This window comes from Suillus plorans, assembly GCF_016647745.1.
Source record: "Suillus plorans strain S12 chromosome Unknown HD556scaffold_67, whole genome shotgun sequence".
NCBI lineage: Eukaryota > Fungi > Basidiomycota > Agaricomycetes > Boletales > Suillaceae > Suillus > Suillus plorans.
The window spans coordinates 85,767-95,030 of NW_024537451.1; the positions used below are offsets into that span (position 1 = coordinate 85,767).

The 9,264-nt window shown below is 47.7% G+C and overlaps 2 protein-coding genes across 2 annotated transcripts; one reads left to right on the forward strand and one right to left on the reverse strand.

Annotated features, from left to right (window-relative positions):
• Nucleotides 1-4,295: 4,295 nt before the first annotated feature.
• Nucleotides 4,296-5,943, reverse strand: HD556DRAFT_854003 (uncharacterized protein). Its single transcript, XM_041311840.1, has 7 exons — nt 5,469-5,943; nt 5,381-5,413; nt 5,150-5,322; nt 5,021-5,103; nt 4,754-4,963; nt 4,562-4,697; nt 4,296-4,512 (listed from the first exon to the last, which is right to left on the reverse strand). The coding sequence occupies exons 1-7, from the start codon at nt 5,619-5,621 to the stop codon at nt 4,359-4,361; spliced, it is 942 nt and encodes a 313-aa protein (XP_041155744.1). The 5' UTR covers nt 5,622-5,943; the 3' UTR covers nt 4,296-4,358.
• A 1,773-nt stretch (nt 5,944-7,716) lies between these two features.
• Nucleotides 7,717-8,799, forward strand: HD556DRAFT_1529902 (uncharacterized protein; the record flags this gene model as incomplete). The annotated part of the gene is made up of 6 exons (XM_041309437.1): nt 7,717-7,743; nt 7,799-7,972; nt 8,025-8,262; nt 8,313-8,521; nt 8,595-8,695; nt 8,751-8,799. 6 exons carry the CDS (start codon nt 7,717-7,719, stop codon nt 8,797-8,799), a joined length of 798 nt encoding a protein of 265 aa, XP_041155745.1.
• Between the last annotated feature and the right edge of the window lie 465 nt (nt 8,800-9,264).

The following is a 9,264-nucleotide window of genomic DNA, read 5'->3' on the forward strand; positions in this document are numbered from 1 at the left end:
TAGAATAGAAAATGCTTACATCAGGCTATGAAAATGAGTTGCCATCATCATATTATTGAGTATCATTTCAATACCAGATATAATCAAGACACATACCACCTGCCAATAATAATAATAATAATAAGATTAGAGACATGTGCACATGGGTGGCAGACAGAAAACCATATCGAGGCACTTACCTCCTATAGTGAACAAATGAGTAGTAATGATTGTCAGCGCGGGTTGAGGATGAAGAACAATGAAAGGTACATACATTCTGTCAACAGGTGGGCAGCAACAATGCATCAGAATAATAAGGATGAGAGATCATCAAAAGAACTTACATCCTGTCAACACGCAAGCAGCAGTGAGGGATGGGGATCATGAGCATGGGGCGAGAATGAGAGACAACGAAGGCATTTACCACCTATCAACAGGCGAGCAGCAGTGAGGGATGGGAATCATGAGCAGGGGTCGAGAACTAGAAAAAACCAAGGCACTTACTTCCTGTCAACAGGCAAGCAGTGGCGAGGGATGAAGATCATGAGCAAGGGTCAAGGACTAAAAACAATAAAGGCACTTACGACCTGTCAACAGGTGAGCAGCAGCGAGGGATAGGGGTCATGAGCATGGGTTGAGGACTAGAAACAATCAAGGCACTGACATACTGTCAACAGGCAAGCAGCAGCGAAGGATGGTGATCATGAGCATGTGTCGAGGACTAGAAACAATCAAGGCACTTACGGACTGTCAATAGGCGAGCCGCAGCGAGAGATGGGGGTCATAAGCACGGGTCGAGGACTAGAAACAATCAAGGCACTTACTCGCTGTCAACAGGTGAGCAGCAACGAGGGACGGAGATCATGAGCACGGGACACAAACTAGAAATAATCAAGGCACATACCCGCTGTAAACAGGTGAGGAGCAGCGAGGGATGGGGATCATGAGCATGGGTCAAGAATGAGGAACAATCAAGGCACTCACCCGCTGTCAATACGCCAGCAGCAGCGTGGAATGCTGATGATGAACAAGGGTCGAGGACTAGAAACAATGAAGGCACTGACGTACTGTCAACAGGCGAGCAGCAGTGAGCAATGGGAATTATGAGCATTTGTCGAGGACTAGAAACCATCAAGGCACTTACTTCCTGTCAACAGGCGAGTGGCAGCGAGGGATGGGGATCATGAACATGTGGCGAGGACAGGAAAAAAGCCAAGGCACTGACATACTGCCAATAGGCGAGCAACAGCAAGGGATGGGGATGAGTATGTGGCGAGGACTAGAAAAAACCAAGGCACTTACACCCTGTCAATAGACGAGTAGCAGTGAGAAATGGAAATCATGAGCACAGGTCGAGGACTAGAAACAATCAAGGTACTTACTTCCTGTTAACAGGCGAGCACCAACAAAGGATAGGGATGATGAGCATAGGTCAAGAATGAGAAAAAATCAAGGTACTTACAACCTGTCAACAGACGAGTACCAGCGAGGGATGGGGATCCTGAGTATGGGTCAGGGACTAGAAGCAATCAAGCTACTTACAACCTGCCAACAGGCAAGCAGCAGCAATGGATAAGGATCATGAGCACATGTCGAGGAGTGGAAACAATAAAGGCACTTACCGGCTATCAATAGGCGAGCAGCAGCGAGGGACAGGGATCATGAACATGGGTCGAGAACGACAAACAATCAAGGCACTTACATCCTGTCAACAGGTGAGCACCAGCGAGGGATGGGGATGATTAGCATGGGTCGAGGACCAGAAACAATCAAGGCATTTACATCCTGTCAACAGGCAAGCACCAGCGAGGGATGGTGATCATGAGCATATGTCAAGGACTAAAAACAATCAAGGGACTTGCGCCCTGTCAATGGGTGAGCAGCAGCGAGGGACAGAGATCATGAGCACGTGTCAAGGACCAGAAATAATCAAGGCACTGACATACTGTCAACAGGCGAGCACCGGCGAGGGATGGGGATCATGAACATGTGACAAGGATGTGAAAAAAAACCAAGGCACTGACATACTGTGAACAGGTGAGCAGCAGCAAGGGATGGGGATCATGAGCATGAGTTGAGGGTTCCAAAAAATTAAGGCACTTACTTTCTGTCAACAGGCGAGTGGCAGCAAGGGATGGGGATAATGAGCACGTGTCGAGGACTAGAAACAATCAAGGCACTTACCAGCTGTCAACATACAAGCAGCAGCAAGGGATGGGGATCATGAGCATGAGTTGAGGGCTCTAAAAAATTAAGGCACTTACTTTCTGTCAACAGGCCAGCAGCAGCATGGGGTGGTGATCGTGAACAAGGGTCGAGGACCAAAACCAATGAAGGCACGTACCCCCTGTCAACAAGCGAGCACCAGTGAGGGATGGGGACCATGAGTACTGGTCAAGGACTGGAAACATCAAGGCACTTACATTCTGTCAACAGGCGAGCACCAGCAAGGGATGGGGATCATGAGTATGGGCCGAGGATTGAAAACATCAAGGCACTTGCAGTCTGTTAACAGGTGAGGAGCAGCAAGAGATGGGAATCATCAGCACAGGTCGAGGACTAGAAACACAAGTCACTTACATACTGTCAACAGGCAAGCAGCAGCGACGGATGAGGATCATGAGTACGGGTCGAGGACTAGAAACAATCAAGGCACTGACAAACTGTCAACAGGCAAGGAGCGAAGGATAGTCATTATGAGCACAGGTCGAGAAACAATTCAGGAACTTACAGCCTACCAACAGGTGAACAGCAGCGAGGGATGGGAATCATGAGCATGGGTCGAGGACCAGAATCAATCAAGGCACTTACGACCTGTTAACAGGCGAGCAGCATGGGATGGAGATCATGAGCATGGGTCAAGGACTAGATACAACCATGGCACTTGCCCGCTGTCCACAGCCGAGTAGCAGCAGCAAGGGATGATGATCATGAGCACGTGTCGAGGACTAGAAACAATGGAGGCACGTACTTCCTGTCAACGGGCAAGCAGCGACAAGGGATTGGGATCATGAGCACAGGTCGAAGAGAAACAGTCAAGGCGCTTACAATCTGTCAACAGGCAAGCAGCGACAAGGGATTGGGATCATGAGCACGGGTCAAAGAGAAACAGTCAAGGCGCTTACCATCTGTCAACAGGCATGCACCAGCGAGGGATGGGGATCATAAGCATGGGTCGAGGGCTAGAAATAATCGAGGTACTTACTTTCTGTCGACAGGCGAGCATCAGTGAAGGATGGTGATCATGAGCACAGGTCGAGGACTAGAAACAATCAAGGCACTTACACCCTGTCGAAAGGCGAGCAGCAGCGAGGGGCAGAAATAATAAACATGGGGCAAGGACTAGAAACAGTCAAGGGACTTACGCCCTGTCAACAGGCAGGCAGCAAGGGATAGGGATGATGAACATGGGTCAAGGACTAGAGACAATCAAGGTGCTTACCACCTGTCAATAGGCGAGCAACAGCGGGGGATGGGGACGATGAGAGGGCGTCAAAGACTAGAAACAATCAAGTCACTCACCACCTGTCAACAGGCGAGCAGGAGTGAGGGATGGGAATCGTGAGCACAGCTCGAGGACTGAAAACAATCAAGGTACTTACCGGCTGTCAACAGACAAGCAGTAGCGAGGGATGGGGATCATGAGCATGGGTCGAGGACTAGAAACAATCAAGGCACCTACATACTGTCAACAGGCGAGCAGCAGCGAGGGATGGGGATCATGAGCATGAGTTGAGGGTTCCAAACAATTAAGGCACTTACTTTCTGTCAACAGGCGAGCAACAGCGAAGGATGGGCTGCGTGAGTATGGGTTAAGGCCTAGAAGCAATCAAGGCACTTACTTCCTGTCAACAGGCGAGCAACAGCGAGGGATGGGGGTCGTGAGCACGTCTCTACGCCTAGAAAAAATCAAGACACTCGCCACCTGTCAACAGGTGAGCAGTAGCAAGGGATAGTGATCATGAGCGTGGGTCGAGGAATAGAAACAATCAAGGCACTTACTTCCTGTCAACAGGTGAGCAGTAGCGAAAGATGGAGATCATGAGCACGGATCGAGGACTAGAAACCATCGAAGCACTTACTTCCTGTTCACAGGCAAGCAGCAGCGAGGGATGAGGATCATAAGCACGGGCCGAGGACTATAAACGATCAAGGCACTTACATCCTGTTAACAGGAGAGCAGTAACGAGGGATGGTGATGATGAGCATGGGCCGAGGACTAGAATGAATGAAAACACTTACCCACTGTCAACAGGCGAGCAGCAACAAGGCATCAGCGTTGTCCATGGTGTTCGAACTTTGTACACCACAATCTTACCAGCTGTTATCTACAATAAAGAAAATATATCAAAATCCCCACAATTTCAGTTCTTCAATATTTACCATCCCGTCAGCATTATCACCCGGGTATCCTCACATTGAATTCTTTTTCTTACTTTGAGATGTAGAAACCACTTAACAATGTGATACTGATAGACTTCATAATCTATTCGAAGTAGCCCGAATAGCTGATGCGCGTGATCAACGAGTGTTCTAGATGACGTTAGAACAACAATACGTGACTTGCAAATCTGCGACTCACGCAATTGCACACTTGATGCACAGCTCCAGGTTTGATTGTTGTGTAGATACCAAGCACAACTGCAATTCTTCATTGTCCAATGCAAAAGTGGTCTGTTCCAGTAGAATGTTGCAGTTGGTATTTGGCTTGTTCAGATCTAGAACAGTTACTAGAATCAACCTTGATATGGGACAAGGCAATAACACCACTTACTCGCCAAGCGTACATAGAACTTAGGACGGGTACGGTTTTCAGAGTTGCACAATTGGTCACAGACACCTGTCTTGCTGAATAGTTCTTCGACGCGTTGGGCAATCATTTTTGAGCGTTCTTCTCCAGATAGACCTTTCGTATGCATCTTGATCTCTCCATATGCGACTGGACGTAGAGCTTCGAACTTGGTGAACACCGCAATCACAGGAACTGAATATTGATCATTTAGTCCGAGAATGGCAAGTGTCAACGAAGTGACAAGCTCACCGTGCCCAGTGTCGCACTCAAAGAAGAACTTCTCCTCCGACCGCTGGAATGTTCGACTACATTCGTCCATTGGGATACAATACCTGATGGCAATCAACAAGCGCGGAACGTTAGAAGGGAGTTACTTGCCAGATAGCATGTATTCGCTCCTCCAATTTCGTCGCGTGTACGCATCCTGAGATAAATTTTTTCACATTCTCGAATTCTTCTTCAGATCCCGCTTCGAAACCGCAAGAGTCGTGAAAGACAAAACCGGGATTACTTTTGAACACCATTTCGTTTGTGATGTCGTGTTTTCCACGCTGAACATCCGTTAGCGCATGTATGCCTACAGACTCACAGGGCAAGTGTCGCACACACCTTGATCGAAGATTCCACAACCGCAGCATCGATCTACCCAAAATTGATCAGCGATAGACTCGTGCATGGCATAGATCATCACCCGCACCCTGTTTCTTTTGGCATCGTAGATTTCTGGTTGATCTGTGGTGTTGCAGACCTTCTGAAGAATGGTTGTTTTCCCTGCGTTTGCTCTCCCTATGATCAAAACTCGCAAGCGCCTGATCATTTTTCTGAGGTCCTCAGCATCGATGGTCGCCATTAGGAGATATTATTGTACGTCTTGAAGTAGATGTGATTTGGTTTATCGTGAAAGCCGTGCTGTGGTAAACAATAAGTGACTCGTGGCGAGATATGATAGCGAACGAATACGAAGCAAGGGCTCTTATATATAGCTTCAACACAACATCTACACACGCGTACGGCCTTAGCTATCTCTTATCTATCTCCCTGCATGAAGCAACTAATTATACCCTCGCACTGTTCAATTATTAGTACGATAAAGCACGGGGATCACACAACACATGACGAATAATGCGAACGCTGATAAATATATGAACTATAGTGAATAATCAGAATACGACGGAAATGATAGAGTTTTGCTCTTCCCTACCTGTCTTTGTAGATGGAGGTGAGCTCGATCTTCCGGGGTCTTCTAGATGATTGATCCTTGAAACGTCCGAGAGCAAACAAGAACATGTCGGGATGTGAAATACCCTTTGTAATAGGTGACGTCCCATGGTGCTCAACAGGGTCTGTACATTTGGAGTTCCCCCCGGAAGATGGTGGTTCTGGGTATAAACCAAGCAGCGACGGAGCAGTAGGTGCGGTGCGTATTGGCTGAACTGAAACGTCGACCACGTTGGCTAGTACTGATGGACAGGCCGGCCGCGAAGCTTGTATATTAATAGACAGCCTGCGGCATGTTTGGTACACATCCGCGAATGGGTCTGACCGTCCATTATACTTTATATATATTGTTAAGTATCAAAGAAGACGTACCGGCCGACATACACGTAAATTCGGAGGACTGGCATGCGTCTTACTGGACCCCAATTACCCTTCAATACTGGCCCATGAGCAGGATGGACAGGTTTCTTGTATCCTCCAGAGTTGCACTGGCATCCGATTCTGTGCGCCACCATTTAAGTGGGTCCTTGTTCGACTCTTCCCGCCCTGGTGCCTATTGTGATGAGTGATATCATTTCAAGCTGGCTCTTTCTCGGTTCATAGCAAGCTCCCTGGTGTGTTTCGATGGCATTGAGATAACATTGAGTTCATATAGCGTCAACCGTCCTGACGTAAGTGATGAAATACCTGCGTCTGGAACGTACAAAATAGCATGTTTTGGAATACAGTGAGTATAATGAGGACTTGCGGTGTGAGCCAAGACTCACTAGTTTACAAGACATGCGTGACTGTATGCCTAAGATCCAGCCATTTCCAAAACGTCGACAGAACTGGGGGACATAGCGTTGAATGCGAAGTGCATGGTATGGGCGAGATCAAAATCCTCGTGGTGGCCTATATCATATACAACAACATGGTCAATAAACCGGACGAATCAACTGTTGTATCCGTAGGATATGATAGCCTTCTGCGAGCAGTAGACAGTGACTTCGCTGCAGCGTCTGAAAAGGAAGAAATTGTGAGTGCTGAATTGGAATGGATATAAAAACCGTACGCGTACCTGGACAGTGGACGGTCATTTTCCAGATATCGATGAGTCGGAGACTGTCAGACGTCGATCCTGGAGAGGAATAAAACGTTCCTCTGCCGATTAGCTATAGGCTGCATCACCTCGCAATTACTATGACCACGGACACCATAGTATGTTCGAGAATCGAGACGTGGTGTTTGCACTGAGACTTTGCACAAAATCATCGCTCGCAATGCGCATACAGAAGAATATTCAATTGGTCCTTTGGTCGTTGACAACAACTTAGTGACAAGTGAACTTGAAACTGTACGTTTGTTTGTTCTTGTTTAATTCTAAAGACTTTGCACACACCTGTTGACAATGAAACACTCCCTCGGAGTCCCAGGAAAGAACGACCAATCGAATCTGATTCGCTACTGCCTCAACGCGCAATTAAAAATTCTGTGGCCCACTCGGTTTTTATGACCTTTCTTACAAGAAAGATTGATACAAGCTGCTCTCATCGAGAGCGCGCCTGATCATCTTCTGACAGATGTAGCTTGTGATTTTTATGGGCTTCGCTTGGCCACTTGCAGTCCCAATCAGAAGTACGTTATTCCCTTGCTACATACACGTATTTCTACAAGTCGAATTACGCTGATATCGAATAATCAGTTTAGCAAGTAGACGAGGAGTCATGAAAATTGGAACGTCGAGGATGACTGGAATGCGAGCATGTTGGAACGTATTTGGGCTTATCAACCAATTAGTGCTGGGCTCACCCTACGGTCAAGATTTAGGAGCAAACTAGCTTTGCATCAACAGCTGATCCCCAAACGAATGGTGCTGGTTCCGAGTCGTCTCAGGTTACTTCATGTGGTTCTTCAAGATGGGTGGACAGAGTTATATTGGTCGATGCAAAGGGCACTGTCCGCGCAGTTGAATTCGCTCTTCATCATTTTGGGCTGAAGCTGGTACGTCAATCGTTCGTCTCTGTTGGAGGCTTATGAGAGCTTCTGCATTAAGGCAACTGTCCCTTCCGATAATCGCATTCGCATCTACGAGTGCTTGGAACGATCAGCGCTAACCACATGGCAGCTTTCTAAAGAAGTCCGTGTCTCAACGTTCCCATATGTATCGCTGTTCTCGTCGTACTCCCTGGCGTTGGTGACACTAACACAAACAAGTGCAACTCTTGGTGTGCTTCTCCAACCCTGGTCGCTCGATCTCTGTAATAATTGCAAAACCCCACCACCCAGGGACGGTCCGGAATTGAGAAGCAGATGGAGGGTGGTGAATATGATAGATATTTAGGGGAAATCATCGCGGCTAGCTGTGGGATATCTGGCGCCATCAAAGTATTGCTATGCTGTATTTTTGTGGTATCGCTCACTCTGAATACAATTATCTGCCTCTCATCAGCCTACGACTCTCCTACTTTAGACCCGATGGAGTTACCCGCTGAGGCAGGCCCATCACCGGCAAGGGATGGAGATGCTCCAACATCATTTGTGATGACGTCGGTAACATGGGCGCCTTCGGGGTGGGCCATCATATCGCCTTATAGCTACTGGAGGTCGCGATGGACATGTTAAGATATGGCAAGTCAAGCCTGCGGAGGAAGAACCTAACGTCGAAGGAGAAGACGACGATCCTAGATGGTCTGTAGATGTAGTAGCAGATTTTAATCACCACAAGTACGTGCGATACGCACTTCCCATGACTTTTGTTTCGCTGATTGGATGCCTGCAGATCTGCGGTTGGCCGTGTTGAGTGGAATATCGCTGGTTTTCCTCAGTGATGTTGTCTTCACTGCGTGCCAATTGTGTTATTTGATGTCCGTAGATCGTGGTGCGTGATCTTGAACCCGCTTGGGCTCATACCTTCCTTCGCCGGACCTGAATGCTTGCTGTCATCAGTATGCTCTCTAATCATACTCTTTTATCCGCAGTCACCTTATGTTCCATTCCCAGGTCTGATTTCCAATGCACTGCATGAAGAGTCGGAAGACGATTATGGCTTGCCACGGACACTCACCGTGGAAACGTTGGAGAGTTTGTACCCGTGAGTCTTTCACCTCCTTTCTATTTCGGAGGTTGTTACCCTTATTTTAGGACATTTTGTCCGGCGCCTTCACTCGACTTGATCGTTTGATGGCTGCTGTTAAAGAGCTTGGTCAGCGAACAATGTCGTATTGATGGTATGGGGATGTCTTTGAAAGCGACAGAAGTTTGAGCCGTTGACTGTTTGCGTTCTACCGGATATC